At 43.2% G+C, this 24,981-nt stretch overlaps 1 protein-coding gene across 3 annotated transcripts in view; it reads right to left on the reverse strand.

Moving 5' to 3' along the window:
- The window catches only part of LOC144679010 (GMP reductase 1), a 107,446-nt gene that overhangs the window by 21,951 nt on the left and 60,514 nt on the right, over positions 1-24,981 (reverse strand). For 2 of the 3 annotated variants that reach the window (XM_078539215.1, XM_078539216.1), the window contains exons 7-8: positions 19,902-19,944; positions 12,160-12,319 (exon numbers count right to left, since the gene is read on the reverse strand). In XM_078539215.1, the coding sequence (XP_078395341.1) occupies positions 12,160-12,319; positions 19,902-19,944 (203 nt within the window). Of the gene's footprint in view, positions 1-11,852; positions 11,977-12,159; positions 12,320-19,901; positions 19,945-24,981 lie in introns of those variants that run through there. The other variant, XM_078539217.1, reaches the window with a different exon arrangement.

Below are 24,981 nucleotides of genomic sequence, written 5' to 3' on the forward strand. Positions count from 1 at the left end.
TCTACAAAGACCAACAGAGGACAACTAAAAAAGAAATAAGGAGGGAGAAGATTAAATATGAGGGTAAACTAGCCAGTAATATAAAAGAAGATTGCAAGAGTTTTTTTAGATATATAAAGGGTAAGAGAGAGGCAAAAGTGGACATTGGGCCGCTGGAAAATGACACTGGAGAAGTAGTAGTGGGGAACGAAGAAATGGCGGAGGAACTGAATAGGTACTTTGCGTTAGACTTCACAGTAGAAGACACGAGTGACATCCCCAAAGTTCAAGAGAGTCGGGGGGGCAGAGGTGAGTATGGTGGCCATTACCAAGGAGAAGGTGCTAGGAAAACTGGAAGGTCTGAAGGTGGATAAATCACGTGGACCAGATGGATTACACCCCAGAGTTCTGAAGGAGATAGCTGAAGAGATAGTGGAGGCGTTAGTGGTGATCTTTCAGGAATCACTGGAGTTAGGGAGGGTCCCAGAGGACTGGAAAATCGCTAATGTAACCCCCCTGTTTAAGAAGGGAGTGAGGCAAAAGACGGGAAATTACAGGCCGATTAGCCTGACCTCGGTCGTTGGTAAGATTTTAGACTCCATTATTAAGGATGAGATTTCAGAATACTTGGAAGTGCATGGTAAAATCGGGCAAAGTCAGCATGGTTTCATCAAGGGGAGGTCATGCCTGACAAATCTGTTAGAGTTCTTTGAGGAGGTAACGAGTAGGTTAGACAAAGGAGAGCCAATGGATGTTATCTACTTGGACTTCCAGAAGGCCTTTGACAAGCTGCCGCACAGGAGGCTGCTCAGTAAGATAAAAGCCCATGGTGTTAGAGGCAAGGTACTAGCATGGATAGAAGATTGGCTGTCTGGCAGGAGGCAGAGAATGGGGATAAGGGGGTCCTTCTCAGGATGGCGGCCAGTGACTAGTGGAGTTCCGCAGGGGTCAGTGTTGGGTCCACAACTTTTCACATTAATGATCTAGATGAAGGAACTGAGGGCATCCTGGCTAAGTTTGCAGATGATACAAAGATAGGTGGAGGGACAGGTAGTATTGAGGAGGCGGGGAGGCTGCAGAAGGATTTGGACAGGTTAGGAGAATGGGCAAAGAAGTGGCAGATGGAATACAACGTGGGGAAGTGTGAGGTCATGCACTTTGGTATGAAGAATAGAGCCATAGACTATTTTCTAAATGGGGAGAGAATTTGAAATCTGGAGTGCAAAGGGACTTGGGAGACCTAGTCCAGGATTCTCTTAAGGTTAACTTGCAGGTTGATGCGGTAGTTAGGAAGGCAAATGCAATGTTAGCATTTATTTCGAGAGGACTAGAATATAAAAGCAGGGATGTACTGCTGAGGCTTTATAAGGCTCTGGTCAGACCACATTTAGAATATTGTGAGCAATTTTGGACCCCGTATCTCAGGAAGGATGTTCTGGCCCTGGAGAGGGTCTAGAGGAGGTTCACGAGAATGATCCCAGGAATGAAAGGCTTAACATGTGAGGAATGTTTGAGGACTCTGGGTCTATCCTCGATGGAGTTTAGAAGGATGAGGGGGGATCTGATTGAAACTTACAGAATACTGAAAGGCCTGGATAGAGTGGACATGGGGAAGATGTTTCCATTAGCAGGAGAGACTAGGACCTGAGGGCACAGCCTCAGAGTAAAGGGAAGACCTTTTAATACAGAGATGAGGAGAAACTTCTTTAGCCAGAGAGTAATGAATCTATGGAATTCATTGCCACAGAAGGCTGTGGAGGCCAGGTCATTGAGCGTATTTAAGACCGAGATAGATAGGTTCTTGATTGGTAAGGGGATCAAAGGTTACGGGGAGAAGGCGGGAGAATGGGGTTGAGAAACTTATCAGCCATGATTGAATGGCGGAGCAGACTCGATGGGCCGAATGGCCTAATTTCTGCTCCTATGTCTTATGGTCTTATAACATGTCCCTGCTCATGTGATAGAGTCACATGAGCAGGGACATGTTTTTAACATTTTTAAATTCTTTATTTGTGCTTTTAAACACCTTCAGCTCCCTAAGGCAGCTCTGTGTCTTCGAGGAACTTTCAGTGCATGCACTCGTGTGCATGCGCATACTTCCGTGCTCGCCCTCGTCCCGCCCCCACTGAGGCAATGCTCAGCGTTACAGCGCGTGATTCATCCTGGATCGTCGTTAAATGGCCAATCAGCGTGAAATCGAGGTCAGGACTCAATCGTGGGTGGCAGCCAGCTTCGCGACCACTCCCGGGCCCGCCCAACAAGGTAAAAATCCTGCCCATAGAGTTCAACAATTTTAGATCATAATCTCTGCCCCCATTTTGCTTCCTTTTTGTTTGCTGGTTTGTTTTATCCTCTCCCATTTCTCTCTTATTCATTTCCTTTATGATGACAGTTACTCATGATCCTGCTATTCACACCTCCTCTAGAAAGATCTTTTGTTTCCTTACTTGTCTCATTACCACTTCCTTTGGCATTTGGCCCTTTGTCATTTACTCTCTCCTACCCTCCACCCTATCACAGTTCTTCCCTTTTGTTATTTTTCCCACCCACCCCCCCAGCCACCCTTTCACTTGCTCAAAACCTATTACATCTCTGACTTTTCCCAGTTCTGATGAAAGGTCACAGACCTGAAATGTTAACTCGGTTTCTCTCTCCACAGATGTTGCCAGGGCTGCTGAATTATTTCCAACATGTTCTCTTTTTATTTCAGATTTACAGCATTCACAGTATTTTGCTTTTGCAAGATAATCTTATGCCCTTGAGGACAGAAAACAAACCTGTGAATTAAAGAATGGTTCCGTGGCTGTGAGCATTTTTCCAATTGAATTAAGTGTCATTTCATGTAAGCTAAATGCTGGAGATTTTTTTTTTTGACTCTACAAGGTTTATGCATTCTTCTTATTGTCTCATTCAGCACTGCGACTCAATGTATTTTGTATAGTGTGATGACTGAAAGCAGATATCCTGAAGATAGAAAAAAACTGTGTTAGCCACCAAAGGTCCCTCTGCCCTTTTTAACAAGGCAAAAATGGAAGTCTGAAATACAGAGCAGGTCAGTATGCATCTGTAAATTGTGATGATGTGATGACCCATGTGCTTGGAAAAGTCTTTATTTTCTTTGGTGCGATGTCCCTTTAAGAACAAATGTTCTGGGGAGTATTTTGAAAGAGGTTTAATTGGTTTCCTCATTATGACATTATTAGGTTCCAAGAAATGCCCATGTGACTTGGAGTTGCTATGGGGATGAACAGGTAAGAAGCAAAGGGTAAATAGAAAGCTAAGAACTGAGACCGTTTCCTGTGTATTATACAGTTGGAAAGGACAAAACACTGAAGACAGGAAGAGTGAAATACCAATTTCTGCTATTGAAGTGGGGACAGAGCCCAGCAGACAGTGTAAAGGAGTCAGAGAAGGAGTCTCTGGGAATTCTATGCCATCAGGACTGTCGTGACCCGAGTGAGAGAGGGTTTGTAGACTTGCGCCTTGGTGGTGATAACAGCATTCAGGGATTTCTGATGGAATACGGCTGCTGGCAAATGCAACTCGAGCTGAAATGATTGGATGGGAAGTAAGAAATTCTACAAAACAGAGGCCAAGTTGGACTGTGGTATTGTTCGTGGTCCTACATTTGTGCAGGAAGTGATGCGAGTGCTTGTAATTATGTGATTATCATTGTTGTATTGATTATTTAAAGTGAAACTTAGCTCTTTGAAATATCTGCTGCTGCTTGTAGCTACTCCTACCAGAAGATCTGCTGTCAGGGTATATTCTTCAGCTGTTTATGTTTGATTTACAGTGATTTTAGTTGGTTTGTTACAGTAAAAGTTTTAAAAAGTGAAATCTTGTCCCAGTGGTTTTCTTTCCATTAGCATCGTGGGGATTTCTCTTTTTAAAAAGTTATCGGTTTCTACAGGGATTGTAACAAAAGCAAAAAGACAGATTAACGGTTCAGATCCGTACCCTTCTTCAGTTCTGATGAAACTTGCACAGGCAGTAGCAGAGCTGGGTTTTGCTGACTTGGGAGGGTTAGTGTGTTGGCTTGGCAGGAAGGGGGCTGATCCTGGATTTGGGGAAAGTGGAGTTTGGTGACACCACAACTGCAGAGGGCTCACTTTTGGCACATGCAGTTGTAGTGCCTGTGATGTCACTGCCAGCAACGTTCTAAGTAGCTGCATCAATGATGGTGCAGAACAAGCTCAGTGGGAAAAAAATTATACCTTGAACCAGGAACTGCAAACAATGTTATATATTCTTCTCTTAAAAGTCCTGCCTTGTTAATAAAAATGGTAATATTTAAGCAGATTGAGTATTCAGTGATGATTATTGCACAAGATTGTGATGGTTCCTGAGATAATCATTTCAAGATGTGACTGGAATACTCCAGAAAGCAGTGCTTTTCTGATCTCATGGGAGACTGGCAGGTACTTTGACCATTTGAATGGACAGAGTGTTGTTTTACGCTGTATCTTAACAGTTGCAACTTGAATCGTTCATGGGGAATTTCTAATGGGACAATGTAGAGGGCAGTTTCCTCCATGTCTAACTGGTGCTGTAAGTGCAGGAGAGGGGCAGCAAACAAGGGCTCGAGTAAGAGGAAGCAAGAGCTCAGTCAAGAGGCAGTGAGAGTCAACAGGCCAGGGGTGAACAGGAAAGCGCAGGCGTAAACCAGTACTGCCACCGACAGATGAGTGCATAGCAATGATGTAATCGATGGGAGAAAGCGCGCATGCACCGGCGGAAGCAGTGGGTGCCGATTGTGCGTGTGCAACTGTTCCTGTTTGGCATGAGGAATTACAATGTTTGGAAAATCCTGACTTCCACATCTGAAGACCTCACCAGGAACTGTACAGATGTGATAGCCATACCTCGAGGCTGAGCATAGGTGTCCAGAGTTTCCGGGAGCGAAATGTAGACTATCTTCTTGATGGCCAACATCAAAATGATTGAGATAAATGGGTCATGATGCCCGACTAGCCCCATCACCCTTCACACCCAAAAGGTGCTTTTCACATCATATATGTGATCTCCTGTGTATTTTCAACATTTATTCCCTTCTATTTTTTGCACCAATGCTAAGGAGGGTGCTGATCGCCTTCCTGCGAGAATGTTGCAAATGATATGTTGTCTGGTTGTGCAGGCACTTGCCTTGTTTCACACCATTGCTTTTTCCTTTCAGCTTCTAAAAATCAATGTTAAAAAAAAGGAAAGGCTGGAAATACACAGCAAGACCCCCATCAGCATCTGTAGAGAGCAGACAGGCATTGTGTACCCTTCGTCAGAATCAAGAGACCATCTGACCCACCTACTCTCCTGCTCTTGTCCAGTAAACCAGGAATAGAACTGGAATCAGAATGTTACAGCTCAGAAGGAGGCCACTCAGTTCTCCAACGGTTTGTCAGCTTTTCTCCAGGAGTTATTTCTCATTTTCCTTGTTTCTTTGTGACTAAGGAAAATAAGTGATCTGCTTTATATTTCTGAACAAACGCAAAGCAGGAAGCAAAGAATAATGAGAAATCATGAATCAGGACTACTGATCTCTAACAGAGAGGTGGTCATGGACTGATTCCCCAATTAGGTGTACTTGATAAGGAATGGTGCTCACAAGAAGCATTGATTGGGAAAATCACAGGCCCGGAACCCTTGATTTTCAGGAAGAATTCAGAGTTCCAGCTGGTACCACCTGAGAGAGTGTAACTCCATACCAGAAGTTTCCAATGAATTTACTGGTTTGTTGTAAAGATAAAAAGGGGTGAGTAGAGGCTGATGATGTGCAATGGTCATCTGAGTGAGGCAATAGGATAGGCATTTAAAGAAGAAAGGGATGTGAAAATAGTTACGCAAAGTGGTGAAAAGACATGGGAAAGATATAAATGCACAAGCTCCTTCTATATTGATGTCAGAAGAACACCAGCTCCAAAATTCACCGCGCCTGATGACCAAATCCCTAGCAGTCGGTGGTAGTTCCAAGGCAAACATATGGTAGGCTGTGAAGAGCTATTTAAACAAAAAGAAATAAAATTTTCCAGGTAGCCTGCCTTAGCCGATCCGGCAAGCCAACTCCAGTGCTGCTGCTGCTGAGTGTATGAGAGCTGTGCTCTGAGAGCTGGCAGTCCCAGCAGCTCTCCGCCACTAATGTAGAAGCAGCTAAGAAAAACAAAAATCCCAGTTGCTGTTGGGCTAGAAGCAAAAGGATGCAGACAAAGTTATACAGAAAGGATTAGTTGAAACAACCGCTGTCACCAGGCAAACTGACCTGGAAGAATTTTTACATTGTGCAATGCTGTGATGTCCAATGTGACTGCCTCTTGCCATCAGTGCACGTCTTATTTCTATTCCAATGTTAGTCCAGTGTTAGTCTTCCAGTTTTTATTCCTGGCCAATATTTATCCCTCAACAAATGCCAAAGAAACTGAGTATCTGGTCATTATCTCACTGCTGTTTGTGGGACCTTGCTTTTAGCAAATTGGCTGCTGTGTTCTCTACATTACAACAGTGACCTAAACTTCAAAAAGTACTTAACTGTCTGTAAAGCATTTTTAATCTCCTCCCCACCTCGGCTCATTTGCTGCTGAAACCCTCATCCAAGCCTTTTATTATCTCTCATTTCTCAACCTGCACCCTCCATAAATTTGAGCTCCTCCAAAACGCGGCTGCCCATGTCCTTAGTCCTATTCACCCATCACCTGTGTGCTCACTGATCTACTCAGATCCCCAATCCAGCAACATCTCAATTTTAAAATTCTCATCTTTGGTTTCAAAGCTCTCCAATGCTTCACCTGTCCATATCCCAAACTCCTCTGACCCCTACACATCCTGAGACCTATTCTGGCCTCTTGAACAGCACCTATTTCAATTTCCCCACTACAGGTGGCCAGGCCTGCAGCTGCCTAGACCCAAGCTCTGGAGTTCTCTCCGTAAATTCCTCATTAAAGTAATCCTCTTTGAGAACAGTCCCATGAAGGAAAGTATGCAGCGATGTTCCCCGGGTGGTGGTTTTTGAGGACTGCTCTTTTTGATGCATGTTCTTGATCTGGATATGGTTTCGAAAGGGCAGGATTCCAAAGGCTGGAGATGATACAAAACTTGGAAATCTAGCAAACAATGAGGTGGATAGTAATAGATGTCAGTAGGACATAATCAGACTGGTAAAATAGGCAGACACATGGCAAATAAAATTTAACACAAAGTGGAGAGTGAACAAGAAAAGAAGCAATATGAACTAAATGGTACAATTTTAAACTTGGTGCAGGAACAGAGAGACCTGGAGTGTGGTTGTACAAATCTTTGAAAGCGGCAGGGCAAGTTGAGATATCTGTTAAAATGCATGTGATTTTGGCTTTATTAAGAAAGGAATAGAATACAGAATCAAGGGAGTTATGTGAAACCATTATAAGGCCCTGGTTAGGCCTCAGCTGGAGAATTGTGTTCAATTTTAGGCACTGCACTTTAGGAAGGCTGACGAGGTCTTGGAGAGGGTGCAGAAGAGATTGATTAGAATGACTGCCAGGGAAAAGGGACTTCAATTATGTAGAGAGAGGGGAGAAACTGAGATGTTGTTCTCCTTGGAGTTAAGAAGGTTAATGGGAGATTTGGTAGAGGTGTTCAAAATCATGATTGAGTAGGTAAGAGGAAATGGTTTCCACTAGGAGAGGAGCTGGTAACTGGAGGATATTGATTTATGATGTGACTGGCAAAAGAACCAGAAGCAAATGTTTTTACCAGCGAGTTGTTGTAAACCAGAATGCACTACCTGAATGTTGGAAGCAGATCCAATAGCAACATTCCAAAGTGAATTGGCTAAATCCTTGAAGGGAAAAAAACTCCAGGGTTATCAGGAAAGAGCAGGGGAGTGGGTTAATTGGATAGTTTTACCAAAGAGCCGGCACAGCTACAATGGACTGAGAGACATCTTTCTATGCTGCATGATTCTACGGGCTGGATTTGACGCTCCCTTGCCAGTGGGTTTAAAGGCAGGGTGGGCTTGTAAAGTCCAGCATGTGGACTTCCAGCCGCCTCCCCATCTGTTCCTGATCTCTTTGAAATTTTCTGGGGGAGGGTGGAGGGGGTCGGGTTGCCCGGCCGTCCTTCAATCCATTCGGGCCCTTAAGCAGCCAATTAATGGTTACTTGAGGGCCTCATCTTGCCCCCACTACTATTGTACCCAGAACAGGGGGAGGCCCATGCCAAGCGAGCAGCCTGGCAGCTTTAGCTGCACGGGCTGGTGTCAGGCAAGTGGAGGAAGGAACTTCCTTTGTGGGTCTCTGTGCCCTTCAGAGGGAACGCCCCCTCCAAGATCACACTTCCCACTTTACTGCCCCCCACCGCCTCTCAAATCTAGTCCCCCACCCCCCACCCTTGCCGGGGCCTGCCAGCCTGAGCCCGGCCAAACCCCCTCCACTTACCCGAGTGTCCGGCTCATACGACGTTCTCCTTTGGGGACTGTCTGTGGTCCCAGCAGCGGCCACTACTCTCACCTGGTGCAGTTAGGACTACAGAGCTGCTGGCAATCTGTTTGGCCAGCAGCTCTCTAAGGCAGGGCTTCTTGGCTCTGACAGGTGGAAATCCAGCCTATTAACAGCCAAAATGACAGTTCTTCCCATGGGCAGGTTCCCCACCAATTCCTTAGCCAGGAGGCAGGGCCCACAATGCCCTGTAAAATCCAGCCCTATGAAATGAGAGCACTTGTGACATCTGAACTCTGAGCACAGAAACAAAGTGTTGATTTTTGCAGACCCTTTCATCAAGCAAGGACCTACTCGTGGTCAAAGATTATTACTTGGCCTCCAGCTGTGGAAATTCTGATATCAACATCACCTAGAGTCACAATATTGCAAGTGGAAGTGCTCTCTGGTATCTGCAGCTCTAGAAGTCATCAGGGTTGATCATGACCAGGCATCTGAAAGTGCTGAGTTCAGGTAATTCTCTCACCATCTTGGATTTCACTAGAAGCCAGGGGAAATGGGAAGATTCATGAGGACACTTGAAAGACTGTTGATAAGTAGGATTTTTTAAAAATTCTTTTCATGGGATGTGAGCATCACTGGCAAGGCCAACTTATGTTCCTTGCTCCTAATTGCCCTTGAGAAGGTGGTGGTAATCCACCTTCTTGAACCGCTGCAGTTCATCTAGTACTTACATCCACAGTGTTGTTAGGGAGTTCCAGGATTTTAGCCAAACAACAGTGAAGCAATGACGATATAGTAACAAGTCAGGATGATGTGTAGCTCGGAGGGGAACTTGCAGGTGGTGTTGTTAACATGCACCTGCTGCCCTTGTTCTTCTAGGTGGTAAGGTCTTGGGTCTGGCAGGTGCAGTTGGAGGGGCCTTGGTGCCATGGTGGTTGAAGGAGTGAATGTTAAACATGGTGGATGGGATGTCGATCAAGCGAGCTGCTTTCTCCTGGATTATGTCGAGCTTCTTGAGTGTTGTTGAAGCTGTACTTATCCAGGCAAATGAAGTGTATTCCATCAAAATCCTGACTTATGCCTCGTAGGTTGTGGACAGGGTAGGAGAGTCAGCATTTCCAGCCTCTAACCTGCTCTTGTCGCCACAGTAGTTTTAGGCCTGTTTAACTTGTAGTCCCATTGTAATCCCCAGGATATTGCTGGTAGGGGATTCAGTGATGTTAATGCATTGAATGTCAAGGGATGATGGTTAGATTCTCTCTTGCTGAAGATGATCATTGTCTAGCACTGTGTGGCAAAAATGTTACATGCCACTTATCAGCTCAGTCCTGAATGTTGTACAGGTCTGGCTGCAGACCACCCAAACTGGAGAAGAAGCATCTGCGAAGGTGCCAACTTTTTCGATGTCTCTGATAGGGCAAGGTGGAGACCCACCACAAACAGCGGCAGGAACATACCAAAATCCGAGCCGCATCAAACACTACCTGCCCCACCTATGGCAGAGTGTGCGGATCCAGCATTGGGCTTTTTAGCCACCTCAGGATCCACAACCCGGTAGTAGAAGAAAGTCAAGACAAAGAAGACTAAGACGAAGAATATGAAATGCTTCATATCTGAATGGAACTGAACCCTGTGGAATCATCTGCGAACATCCTCACTTCTGACTTTACAATGGAGGGAAGGTCATTGATGAAGTAGCTGAAGATGGTTGGGCCTAGGACACTGCCCTGAAGAACTCCTGCAGCAATGTCCTGGGACTGAGTTCACTGACCTCCAATAATCACAACCATCTTTCTTTGTGCTAGGTATGACCTTCAACCAGTGACACAATTTTCCCTCGATTCCCATTGACTCCAGTTTTGCTAGGGCTCCTTGATGCCACACTTGGTCAAATGCTGCCTTGATATCAAGGGCAGTCATTCTCACTCACCTTTGGCATTCAGCTCTTTCGTCTAAGTTTGGACCAAGGCTGTAAATAAGGTCAGGAGCTGAGTGACCCTGGCGGAATCCAAACTGAGCACCAGTGAGCACGTTACTAATGTGTAAGTGCCGCTTGATAGCACTGTCGATAACACCTTCTATCACTTTACTGATGGATAGCAGACTGATGGGGTGGTAATTGGCCGGGTTGGATTTTTCCTGCTATTTGTGCACAGGGCATACCTAAGAAATTTTCCACATTGTCGGGTAGATGCCAGTGTTGCAGCTGTACTGAAACAGCTTGGCTAGGGGTGCGGCTAGTTCTGGAGCACAAGTCTTCAGTACTATTGCAAGGATGTTGTCAGGGCCCATACCCTTTGAAGTATCTAGTATCTTCAGCTGTTTCTTGATATCACGTGGAATGAACTGAATTGGCTGAAGAGCTGCATCTGTGATGCTGGGGACCTCAGGAGGGGACCAAGATGGACCATCCACTTGCCACTTCTGGTCGAGCGGTGCTAGGCTCCCCCATCAATAAGCTTCAGCAGGTTGGCAAACTGATGAGGATCCACTGTGTAGTCCATGAATGGGCACTGAGAAAGCACCTTTCAAAGTCTTTCGTAAATCAGAAAATGAGCATCCACTTATTACATTTCTATAAAACCAAACAATGATCCGCTACAGCAAAACTGCAATTAGCCAAAGAATATGAAAGAATGAGTACTCTGGTATGAGATGGAATATTCTAAAATCCGATTCTAAGGATGGTGAAAAGCCAGAAATAAGACAAACTGTGTCTTCTACATGAGAAACATGAACTGGTTATGCTATACTCTGGTTCCAATAGGGAGCTGTCCTTACTGGAAGTGTAAACAGAGAATCCAGGCAGCGGTATTGTCCTTTTTTTCAAGCTGTTCTCCCTCTGAGCATACTATCATGTACAAAGAGCTGTCACTTAAGAATGAGATTACAGAAATTCACAAGAATGTGAAACCTGATGGGAATAAAGCGGAGTTTGCTAAGAATGAGGAACCAACATTTCAATTGAACAGAATGTGCCTGGAATCACTTTTTTTATTGCTCTCGTGCTGTGCTAGCGCTGTGCCCACTAGCAACAACCAAAGCAAACTTACCAAATTTGCTAAGATGAGTTGTTGAAAAATCCCTTATAATTAACCAGATCAGCCCAATGGCTGGCCTTGAGGAACTTGATACCAGCCCTGGCTGCTGGAGACCTGAGCATCAGGTGCAGCTGACATTGATACAGCCTTAGAGCAATGTAAAAGCAGCTTAGGAGACTTGCTGCATCTCTGAGAATTGTGGGGTAAACAAACTGATTAAGAAACATGCCATAATTCTGAAGTCTTGTGTCAATGTTGTCATTATGGAACTCAGTGGTGGGCTTGGCCTCAGTAAATGATTGTTTTGCAAGAATTATTTTATTTATGGTTAAAGTTTATTTTATAAAATTAGTGTTAAATGCATACATGCACAAGTGTACATCTTGTTAATGAGCTGAAAGTTACATGCTATGTAGTAAATACATGTTTGACAATTAAGTTATTTTATTTTAAAATCATTTGACTTTTGAAGGGGAGGGACATAGTTTTAAAATTACAATTTGTAATACAACAGGTGTCCATCAGGTGGAGAGGCGATGATTCATATGGACCTGGATGTGATGAATGTGGGTAAAATTAGTGAAAGGATAAGCACAGAGCCAGTGATTTCTCTCTAATTCAGAACTCGGTTCTCTGCAAAGTCTTTCTGTACTGAGTTACTAGAGCTGGTGCTGCATAAATAAAACTCAAGATGATCACAAGGAATACTGCAATTATATTTTTAGTCCCATTACCTGTATTCCGCCACACCTCCAACATGCTTCTTCATGGCTGTATCAGAGCTCATTCCGTAGAAGAGTTTCACCTTTGTACCATTCTTCTCTATGATTTCTCCAGCACACTGATCATGTCCTGCAAACATCCCTCCGAGCATCACAAAATCAGCTCCAGCCCCTGAAATCAATGCAAGAGAGTCGCTCAGTCACACTGTAGCTTTTAATGCCAGTTGAGATCCTGGAATTTCCCAACTAACATCACTGTGGGAGCACCATCACCATTGGGAAAATTAGGGATGGCCAATAAACGTGGCCTTGCCAATGCTGCCTGCATCGTGACAGCAAATAATTAAAATTACACTGCTCTGCAGATTCCAAAGAGTCTCTTTCTGTTCACATTGTGTTATTAAAAGTAAACAAAATTAAACACATTTGTGTTCTTGCTGTAAACTGAATCCCCTCAGCAATAATTTCTGCAAACCTAATAAATGTTCCTTAAAAAAAATGTTCCACCATTCATTTTTCTAAGTCTTTGGACAGAATTCTAGATATGTTGACACCCCGCTGACTCTCATTCTCTCCCACTGCTGTTTCCCCAACCTTCTCCCAATACCCTTGTTGATACTGAAGGCCCAGTATACATAGGGAATTTGTGTGTTGTCACTCTGTGGTACAAAAAGTAAGCGTGCTAAGCGCTCTCACATCACGCTCCTTAAAGATACTTTTTTACATTTAACTCCTTATATTTTCTTTGGTGACATGCTCTTATTCACACTGTACTCAGAATGAATTGTTTCATTTACAAGGTCTACTGTAAAAGTGGATGAAGATGCTATACTAAACCCTGAGTTTTTTTTTTACAGCAGCACCCTCCAGTGGTAACAGAAACCAGGTACCTTCAAATTTCAAAATTCAAGAATTTTGCTATCAATGAAATGTCTGTAACTTTGATATTTTATAATTCTCTGTACCATTAAATAATCAGCTTTGGGCATCAATGTTCTTATCCAGATGATTTTTGAAATTCAACATTTCATGTTGTCTCTATTTTACAACAATTTGCAGTTAAATAGCTCCTTTAATATAACAAAATCATTCCAAGGCACTTAACACGAGCAAGAGCAGTTAAAAACATTGTTGACACCGAACCATAGAAAGGGATATCAGGACAGATGACCATAAGCTTGGTCTTTTTTTCTATTTGTACATAGGATGCGAGCATCACTGGCAAAGCCACTGGAGGCGGTTCAGAGGACGTTCACTAGATTGATTCGAGAGATGCGGGGCTTGTCTTATGAGGAGAGATTGAGCAGTTTAGGCCTATACTCGCGAGAGTTTAGAAGGATGAGAGGAGATCTAATGAGGTATATAAGATAAAGTAGACATGGGGCGGATGTTTCCCCTTCTGGGACATTCTAGAACGAGAGGCCATAGTTTTAGGCTAAGGGGTGGTAGATTTAAATCAGAGATGAGGAGGAATTACTTTTCTCAAAGGGTCGTGAATCTGTGGAATTGTTGAGGCCAAAATGAATCAACCATGATCGTCATGTATGGCGGAGCAGGCTCGAGGGGCTGAATTGCCTACTCCTGCTCCTAGTTCGTATGTTCTTATCCCTAATTGCCCTTGAGAAGGTGATGAGCTGACTTCCTGAACTGCTGTAGTGCGTACGGTGTAGGTACACCCACAGTGCTGTTAGGAAGGGACGATTCAGGATTTTGATCCAGTGACAGCGAAGGAATGGCGATATAGTTCAGGATGGTGTGTGGTTTGGAGGGGAGCTTGCAGATGGTGGTGTTCCCATGTACCTGCTGCCCTTGTCCTTCTAGATGGTAGAGGTTGCGGGTTTGGAAGCTGTTGGAGGAGCCTTGGTGAGTTGCTGCAGTGCATCTTGTAGATGGTACACACTGCTGCCACTGTGTATCAGGGTGGAGGGAGAGGGTGGGTTACCGAAAAGCAGGCCGCTTTGTCCTGGATGATGTTGAGTTTCTTGAATTTTGTTGGAGCTGCAAGTGGAGGGTATTCCATCACTTTCCTGACTCATGCCTTTCACAGGCTTTGGTGAGTCAAAGAGATAGGTTTAAGGAGCAAACCTAAAGGAGGAGGGAGAGTGGTACAGAAGCAAAGAGGTTTAGGGGTGGGGGGGAGTTCCAGAGTTTAAGGCCTAGGCAATTGAAAGCTTAGTCACCAACGGTGGAGCGAATAAGATTGAAGATGTGAAAGAGGCCAGATTTGGAGGAGTACAGAGATGTCGAAGGCGTGTAGGGCTGGAGGAGGTTATGGAGATAGGATGGGGTAAAGCCATGGATGGATTAATGTTAAAATTGTGTTGTTGGACTGGGAACCAATGTAGATCAACAAGCAGAGTGGTGATTGTTGAACAAGACTTGGAGTAATTACAATATAGGCAGCAGAGTTTTGGTTGAGCATAGATTTGAACAGGGTGGAAAATGGCCAGTCGGGAGAGCATTGGAATAGAACACAAGAACTAGGAGCAGGAGTAGACCATACAGTTCATTGAGCCTGCTCCGCCATTCAATAGGATCCCTTGATTCCCAGAGACACCAAAAATCTCTCCCCTCTGGGATAGAAAATTCCAAAGGTTCATATCCTGTTGACTGAAGAAATTTCTCATCTCAGTCCTAAATGATCGTTCCCTTATCCGGAGACTATGCACCCGTGTTTTAGGTTCCCCAGCTAGCGGTAACAACCTCTCAATGTCCACCCTGTCAAACCCTTTCAGAATTTTGTACGTTTCAATGAGATCATCTCTCATTCTTCTAAACTCCAGGGAATATAGGCCCAATTTACTCACCATCTCATTATAAGCAATCCCCTCATCCCAGGGACCAATCTAGTGAATCTTCACTGTACAACCTCCAATACAAGTGTATCCTTCCTTAAACATGGAGACCAAAACTACCCTTGTATTCAAATCTCGAGATAACAAATGCATGGATGAGGATGTCAGCAGCAGATGAGCTGAGCCAGGATCAGAGTTGGGCAATGTTGCAGAGGTGCAAGTGTGCAGTCTTGGTGATGGAATGGACATGCAGTCAGAAGCTCATTTTGAGATCAAATACCAAAGTTGCTCAGCTTCAGACAGTTGCCAGTAATGGAAATGGTGGCCAAACAAGGGAGTTTATTACAGAATCATAGAAATTTCAGCATGGAAGGAGGCCATTTGGTCCATCATGCCAATGCCTGGCCAGTGCTGGTGTCACATGAGGACTATCTACTCTAACTCCTATTTTGTTTTCCTGATGCACTTCAGTCTGTTTGCTTTACAAGTGTTTAATTCCCTTTGGTTTGGTTTCAATGGCCAGTTACAGTAATGCACTGCATTTCCTTTCTGTCCTATATTACTAATTCACTGACTGGCAATAACTTTTCACTATCTCCCCACTCAAACCTTTTCAATGCTTCTATTAGACTGCTCATTAACCTTCACTGCTAAAGTGAATACAGCCTTCATGTTTACTGTATTCTAATATTTTATCCCTGGCACCATCATATTGAATCAATGCTGTACCTTTTACATGTCTAGAATACCTTATCTGTATTGAAGGATGCAAATAAGACTCCAACTGTGGTCCAATTAATATTTTAAACAGAAGTGACATCACCTCTTTGCTCTTATATTAAGTCCACCTTTATATAAAACCCATTTACCTTTCTGTGGCTTTTTCTCCCTGCAATACTGTTTTTAAAGATCTGTGATTCTGCAGTCCCCAGATCTCTCTGGTCCTCCATTGAGAGTTTCCCCATTAATGGTATATTTTTATTCTCAAGTTCTTTTTCCAAAAATGAACAAACAAACAAGGAGCAGGAGGCCATTCAGCCCCTCAAGCCTGCTCCGCCATTTAATAAGATCATGGCTGATCTGATAGTAACCCAAAATCTGCATCCCATCTACCCCCGATAACCTATCACCCTCTTGCTTACCAAGAATCTATCCACCTCTGCCTTAAAAATATTCAAAGACTCTGCTTCCACCATCTTTTCAGATAGAGAATTCCAAAGGCTCACTGAGTGAAAAAATTTCACCTCATCTCTGTTTTTAATGGGCATATAAAATGCATTTATTTTATTGTGCTGTTTCTGCCACATACCCACCCACTCCCCTAACCTGTTCTCTTGCAATCCCTTGCACTCTTCCTCACAATTTGCCAAGCTCCCAAATTTTTATTTCTTTGGTACATTTTGATAGTTTGAGTCCATATCCAAATCATTTAGACATATGGGGAACAAATAAGTTCCCGACACTACGACAGACTGCTAGCTACATCTTTCCAGCTATTTAACCCCACTATTCTTCAGCCACTCCTGTATCCTCAACACCACTTTACCTTTAACACCATGGCCCTTAATCTATTCAATAATATTTATATATCGTATTTTATCAAATTTTTATTTGAAAGTACAAACATTTCCCCCATTCTTTGCATGTCTGTTTTTGTTCTGTCGGTCATCAGATGTTAATGGATCCAGTACTTCAAGCTCATCTTTGTCAGTTTTCTTTTTATAGAGAGAGGAGAGCGAACATGAGCACTGGCAATATCTAAATCCAGTGCTTACTGGATTAAAAGCACAGATCTGGATGTAACAGGAGCCCAACCAGTCAATGAAAACTAACTAATAAAAGTCCTGCTGTTCAAGGATGTCCTTTCCTCCGTAGCAGCAGTATGTTCAATTTATCAATGAGATATTCTATTGCATATACAAATCACCAACTCACCATAGGCAATATTCTCAGGAAACCTTAGGTAAGAAAACCTGCCACCCTTACTCACCCAGTTTGGTCTGTGTTGAGAGTCCAGTTCCACACTGCTTTCTGAAATGGTCTAACAATCCACTCAGTTCTGGGCAACTAGATATGGACATTTTGTACCAGCATCACTAATGATGCCTCACCTGAGAATGTTTTTTAAAAGCTGAGTTTAAAAAATTGTGAAGCAACTGATTATCCAGAATGCAGATGTGGTATATGGATTTTCAGAAAGTATTCAACAAGGTGTCTCTCGGATGCTTGTTTTAAAAATTAATGGGTATGGTATCAGAAGAAATGTTAGAGAAAGTGTGGTGAATGCACATTACTCAGATTGGAAAAGGATGGGGCCAGTACTCATTCCACTTATGATATATATTTGGCATAAGCAGCAGAATATCAAAATTTGCCAATGACACAAAGGTAAGGTGATAAGCAACTAAAAAGGAGGACTGTAGAAGCTGTCAAGAAGACTTTGACATAAGACTTTGAATAAGCAGACATAATTTAATGGGGAGAAATGTTTTGGCAGAAGCAGAAAGATGCTGCACGATGTGGATGAACAGAGACCAAAGGGTTGAAATGCATAATTCTCTGAAAGTGAAAGCACAGGATGATAATGCTGTGAAAAAGGTCAACTGCATTTTGGGTTTTCAAAATAGAGGAATAAGAGTTCAAGAATAAATAAATAATGATAAAAGTTGTTAGAGTACTCTGTGCAGTTTTAGATACCCCATTATATAACCGAAATTAAAGTCATAATGACTGTACAACTTTAATTCCAAAGGATGATGCAAGTTCAGGGAACTATAGTTATAAGGAGACTTGAGATACTGCAATAATTTTCACCATACAAAGACGACAAAGGAGACTTACGCGATTAGTAATATTAGGAAGGGTTTTATCAAGGTCAATAGGTAAAGACTGCTTTCTCTGGTTACAGAGTCAGTAGTAAGGGATAATCAATTTCAAATTGTCATTCAGAATGAAGTGGAAGGTTAGCAGACTCAACAGGCTGAATAGCCTGCTTCAGTGCCATAAATGACTCAATGACTCCATGACCCTATATACCGAAATTTCGTTTTTCCCCTTGAATTTACTGATTTTCCCCAGTTTGTACAAAATGCAAGGTGCATTAAAATCAAAGTGATACAATGGACTATGGTGAATCACCAACTTCCCCTCTTTCTCCCCTAACGTCTGAGCCATCAGCAGTGTATTTCAGTCCACTACTCAACTTAAAGGCATTACATATGAATGACAAAATCATGATTTGGTTATGCTAGTGAAAGAAAGACTTGCATTTGTTTGGGGCTTTTAACCACCTTTGGACATCCCCAAGTGCTTTTCAGCCAAAGAAGTACTTTCGAAGTACAATTATTGTTGTAATGCAGGGAAAGGATCCACAAACAGCAGTTAGATAGTGACAATACAATCTGTTTCAGTGATGTTGGTTGAGAGTTAAGTATTGGCCAGGACATTTAGGCGAACTTCCCTTCTCTTTGAATGGTGCCTTCAGATTTTTTACATCTACTTGAGAGGGCATTTGGGCCATTGGTTTAAAGACTCATCAGAAAGACAGTAGCCGGGATATTCCACTCCCGTTTGCAGCACGTCATAGCAGGCGGGAGCAGAAAATATTGGGAGATCGCAAAAATCGGTTTCATGTTGTCGTAAAATGAGTTCGCAATTGTCCACTCCTCTCGTTAATGGCAGGCCACGTTCCTGCCCCCGCACGTCAGGAAGCTTATTTCAACACATTAGAATCTCGTTATAAGCTCTGCTCGCCGACACCATCCCCCCCCCCACCACGCCCCAACCCACCCCCACCCCATGCTGGGTCATGAGCTCACCTTGGCGTGATTGCACACCAACATGTTTCACAATGGTACACAAGCAACGTGCACCTGGCGAGCTGCACGTCACTCAAGACTTCGAGGTTTATTTTCTACCTTGCTTCAGACTCGTGGTCATCAGCGCCAGGCTTCACGGGCAGCACTACATCACTTCGGGGGGGCTCACGGGCAGGTCTCTACCTACCAGACCAACGGAAAGGCAGGGGTGGCTTTTCAGCGGCTGCAGAGCTAAGGCTCGCTTGGGGAAGGGGGGGTTATCCTGGGATGCATGTGGGGGCACATTTTGATCTGTGCAAGTGACTTCAGGATGGTGAGGGCTGAGGAGGCAGTCTCCAGAGGAGATGAGGTCAGATGGAGTTGAGGGTGTGAGAGAGAGATTGAGTGGTGATGTCCCTTGAGCTCGCAGTGAATGAAATGCCAGTGAATGTGTGGTGGCCTTGAGAATTTTTTTTTATTCATTGACAGGATGTGGGCATCGCTGATTAGGCCAGCATTTATTGCCCATCCCTAATTGCCCTCGAGAAGGTGGTGGTGAGCTGCCTTCCTGGACCGCTGCAGTCAATGTGGTGTAGGTACATCTACAGTGCTGTTAGGGAGGGAATTCCAGGATTTTGACCCAGTGACAGTGAAGGAACGTCGATATATTTCCAAGTCAGGATGGTGAATGGCTTGGAGAGGGACTTCTAGGTACTGGTGTTTCCATGTGTCTGCTGCCCTTGTCCTTCTAGATGGTAGCAGTCGTGAATTTGGAAGGTTCTGTTGAAGGAGCCTTGGTGATTGTAAGGGGAAGCTAGGTAAGTACACGAAGGGGGAAAGGAATAGCGAGTTATACTGAAAGGGTTAGTTGAAGTTGGGAGGAACCTTGTGTGAAGGATAAATATCAGGATAGATCAGTTGGACCAAATGGCCTGTATTTTGGCTGTAAGTATTATGTTTTTCTATGTAACAATCTTGACTTGTTTTCCCATTATGGGTACAAATTAACTGATAATTGCAACCTGCCAAAAAGTCAATGTTGATAGTAGGACCTGTTTTATTCCCTTCTATTCACTTAAGAAAAACAAATACAACAGACAAAACAATTTTTAATACATATATACTCTTGTAAATATGTAAGAGACATTATTTGAAAACTTACCAAAGGCTTTGGCAACATCACCTGGACAACTGCAGCCACCATCCTTCAGAGAGGGAAAAAAATATCAAAGGCAGGTCAGAATTAGCAACAAAAACATCTAAACATCACTGAAGTTGTAGAATAGTTAGTTTATCAAAGCAAAGTCTAAAAGAAGCTTTTTGCTAAAATTGCGAATTTGCACTGAACTGAAAGTCATTTTTTAAAATTCTTAAAAATACAGACTTATTAATCGCATTTTTTTATTAATTATTTTGAGTTCCCAGGAGATATTTAGTTGGGTAGATGTACGGTGTGTACAGCCTTACAGAGACAATGTTAGATATCACAGACCATTGATAACCAAATCAGTCACAGTGATATATCTGTGACCATGCCTATCTATATGTTCCAGATGATTATTTTTAGTGCCTTTACTTCCACCATATCAGACTGATTGCTGCACTAGGCAATAAGATTTTTTAACTCCACTACACTCAATTTGTTTTTAAACCTATGAGCCAAAGTGTCTGTCAATTTTAACAGGCTAAATATTATTGTTATATATTAAGCCCAGATCAAAGGCTCCAAACTGCTCAGGATTACATTGTAGGCTGAAATGTTGAGATGCATAATCCAATTAAGTACAAAAAGATTCAGGGAAATCATGGCTTTTTCCTAGTTCTTCAAATAGTCAGTTGTACTCAGTCACTGAAGATGTCCAAGTGACTGGAATATCTCTCATTGTTTCAACTGCAAGATTACAGTTGGGAGGGTGAGAGTCGGGGAGAGGGCTAATATTCCCACTCGCTGGCGTTAAGAACTCTCATACATTCTTCTACTTACAGCTCCATCAGAGAAACTGATTTCCAATGAAGAGTATTTTAACTTGCTGTCAGTACTATTATGACAGTTGAAATTATTCAAATTTAAGAAATCTGGCTGATGGAGTCAATTTGTTAAAGGCACTATATAAATTCAAGTTGTTAATAAAAGCAAATGTGATATGAAATAGGGCCCAGGCGGAAAGAAACTGATCACCTTTATCCGAACATAAGTTGATCAAGCTTAAAAATACGTTCTCTGTTAGAAGCAAACAGCTACCTAATCCAAAAGGACAACCCTAAACATGGGCCTTCAACAAATCCGTGCTGGCTTTCTTTAATTAATCCACATTTCTCCAAGTGACTGTTATTGCCAAAAGGTTTCCCACAACTGAAGTTAAACTGACTGGTTTTTGGTTGCTGGACTTATCATTACTCACTTTTTTGAACATTTGCAATTCAGCAATCCTCCGGCACCTGCCCTGTATATCTAAGGACAAATGGAAGATTATGGCCAGTGCCTCCACAATTTCCACCCTTACTTCTCTCAGTATCTTTGGACACATCAGATCCGGTCCTGGTGACTTTTCAACTTTAAGTCCAGCTATCTTCTATCAATTTTTAGCCCATCCAGTGTCTGAACTACCTTCTCTTCCACTATGATTTTGGCAACATCTTCCTTGGTAAAGACAGATCCAAAGTACTCATTTAGCACCTCAGCCTCGCCCCTTGCCTCCAAGTGTAAATCCCCTTTTTTTTAAATCTTTAATCAGCCCCACTCTTCCTATAGAAGGTTTTTGGATGCCCTTTTATATTCTTTGCCAGTCTCTTCTCCTACTCTGTATCTTTGCTTCTCTCATTCCTTTTTGCAGTTCCCCTCTAAGCTTTCTATATCCACCCTGATTCTCACTTGTATTATCAACTTGACAGCTGTGATTTGCACTCGTTTTCTGCCTCATCTTATTCTCTATCTCTTTTGTCATCCAGGGAGCTCTAGCTTTATTTATCCTTCCTTTCCCTCTTGTGGGAATGCACAGTGGGTAGTGTCTTTTTTTTATTTCTTCACTGGATGTGGGCTAGGCCAGCATTTGCTGTACATCTCTAATTGCCCTTGAGAAAGACACAAGCACGCCTGACTTGGAGATGAGATCATTTTCCATCCGTTCATTTTAATGGATGCTAACTCATATAATCAACCCCTTTATTCCTTGCACATATTCTTGCATCCCCTGACTGAGAGCTCCTTGGCACAGATCCTGAAGGAAGAGGCTCAGACAACAATTTTCCAAAATTTGCCAGATGATTTTCTCGTTCTTTAAAAAAAAAAGCATATGGGGCAGAATTTTCACCTCTGTGGGTGGGTGTGCGCGGCGCCAGACCCTTTCGAGCGTGAAATGACAGGCGGGCGTCCCGACATCAAAGCGCAGTCGTGCGATAGTTCGGTGGGCAGACATGAGCGGAAATTGGCAGCACGCCCGCTGAGAGCTAGAAGGCGTATTAAGGCCATTAAAGGATTAATCAACTTAAATTTTTTGCTGCCTGTCCAACCTCACGGTTGGCAGGCAGGCGAAAAGGCCAAGGGGCCTTTAGGAAACCTCATCCACCGGCGGGATGAGGTTTCCAGCAGCAATTAAAAACAAAATAAAAAGTTTTACATCTCATTCATAACATGTCCCTGCTCATGTGACAGAGTCACACGAGAGGACATTTTTTTTAATAAACATTTAAGAATTATTCTTTTTTGTTTTTCAGAACTCTTCATCTCCCTGAGGTACAGAGCTGCCTCAGGGAGCTTTTCCAGCGCGCACCCACATGCATGCGTGAAGTTCCCCGCTCGCCCTCCTGGCCCCCTCTGCACAGGCGGAGCACTGCAGCACACGTTTCATGCTGGGCTTAGTTAGGGGTCCGCCAGCTTGAAATCGGGGTCTGGCCCCAATCGTGGGAGGCGGCCAGCTTCCTGAGCGCCCCCGCCCGGTCCCGTTGAGCCCGCCTGACAAGGGCAAAATTCTGCCCATGAGTCAGGAAATTTTAGGCCAATTAGCCTTTAGTTGTTGGTAACTAGTACAACTGATAACACAGGATGAAATTACTAATCACTGAAGCGTAATCAGATAATCACAACCAGTGGGCAAGGATTTCTAAAAGGCAGGTCATGCTAGACCAACTCTACAGATAAACTACTTACAATAAATTCCCTTAGTTTATTAGATTTTCAAAAAGCATGCATTAGGTTCAGGCTGGTGAGGCTGAGGGGTTGCATAACAGATCTTCAAGATTAGAAAGAGTTCTGATGGGATAAGGCTTATGACAAAGTTAATGGCGCACACAACTGAGATGAATTTGACCATATCGCTAAAGGTATGGTTGGAAAACAGTACATAGAAAGTTACAGTAAAGGAAGCTTCGCAGAATAGAAAGATGTCTTCAAGGATATTTCATGTTGAGTTCGCTCTTATTTACTATATACATAAAAGATCATGACTTAAGAATTAAGAAACAATATTGAAATTGATGAGTACAGCAAATTGTGAAACAGAGTGTGAAATACTTCAGGAGAACATACATAGGCTAGTAAGGTGGGTATGTGGTGGCAGAAGCAGTTCAATGTAAAAAAAAAGAACAGGGAAAGAAAATACACCTTCAATGGTAGGATCTTAAATCGAATGGAGGAGCAGAAGAGACCTTGGGTGTGCAGATACACAGATCGGTAAAGGTGATAGTGAAAATAAATAAAGTCATAACAATGGCAACTAGAACAGGCAGAAGGGTAATGCTGAACTTGCACATGAACATAGGTCACATTGGAGTACGGTGTTTGGTTTTGGGGTCGCTGTTAGAAGCAGGATATTAAAACAATGAGAGAAAGATGAAGTGTATAATCATCAGGATGTTTCCAGAGATGAATGGTTACATTTATGAAGAAAATTTAGTGAAGTCCAAGGGCCCAAACACTCCTTTCAAGTGAAGCAGCACTTCACTTGCACTTCCCTCAATTTAATCTACTGCATTCGCTGCTCCCAACGTGGTCTCCTCTACATTGGAGAGACCAAACACAGACTGGGTGACCGCTCTGCAGAACACCTTCGGTCTGTCCGCAAGCATGACCCAGACCTCCTTGTTGCTTGCCATTTCAACACACCACCCTGTTCTCATGCCCACATGTCCGTCCTTGGCCTGCTGCAATGTTCCAGTGAAGCTCAACGCAAACTAGAGGAACAGCACCTCATCTTCCGACTAGGCACTTTACAACCTTCCGGACTGAATATTGAGTTCAACAACTTCAGATCATGAACTCTCCCCTCCATCCCCATCCCCTTTCCGATCCCCCTTTTTCCAATAATTTATCATTTTTAAAAAATATATTTTTCTTTTTTCACCCATTTTAAAATTTATTTCGATCTATTGTTTTATCTCCACCTTTTAGCTCATTTCGATCCCTTCCCCCCACCCCATCCCCACTAGGGCCATCTGCCATTAGCTTGTCCTGCTTGCTACCCTTAATGTCCCCATTAGCACATTCCTTAGATAATATCACCACCGTCAACACCCCTTTGTCCTTTTGTCTATGACATCTTTGGCAATCTCTTCTTTGCCTCCACCTAACACTGGCCCCCTATCGAGCTCTACTTGTCCCACCTGCCTCTACCAGCTTATATTTCACCTCATTTCTCTATTTCCTTAGTTCTGATGAAGAGTCATTCGGACTCGAAACGTCAACTGTGTTCCTCTCTGCAGATGTTGTCAGGCCTGCTGAGTTTTTCCAGCTATTTTTATTTTTGTTTTTGTTAGTGAGGTTAGGGTTATTTTCACTAGAGCTGATCACACTGAGGGGTGACCTGGCACAGATCTTCAAGATTAGAAAGAGTTATGATACTGTAAATAGTGAGAGCTTGGGACTGAAATTTCATAGGGGCTCCACTAGTCTTCCACCAAAATTTCAGCAAAACCCCCTATTTTGAAGAGGAGCAGTGTCCTGGTCAATATTTGTCTCTCAATAACATCACTGATTATCTGGCTATTATCCCATTCTATTTGTGGGAGCTTGCTGTGCGCAGAGACGTCCAGCGGTCATAAAAAGTGCTATATAAAATGCAAGTCTTTCTTTGTTCTTAGCCCATGAGTTTTAATTGTGGCAAAAACAAGTTCAACTGGCTTATACAGACCTTCATTGATGAAGAACACAGAAGCCAGTGTCCCTCGATGGCATCTTGGCACAAACATTAAACAATAGGGAAACATGTGCTACTCTGCTGTCCCAAAATAATTCCTTAACAGCTCTC

This window comes from Cetorhinus maximus, chromosome 3 (assembly GCF_964194155.1).
Source record: "Cetorhinus maximus chromosome 3, sCetMax3.hap1.1, whole genome shotgun sequence".
Classification (NCBI taxonomy): Eukaryota; Metazoa; Chordata; class Chondrichthyes; order Lamniformes; family Cetorhinidae; genus Cetorhinus; species Cetorhinus maximus.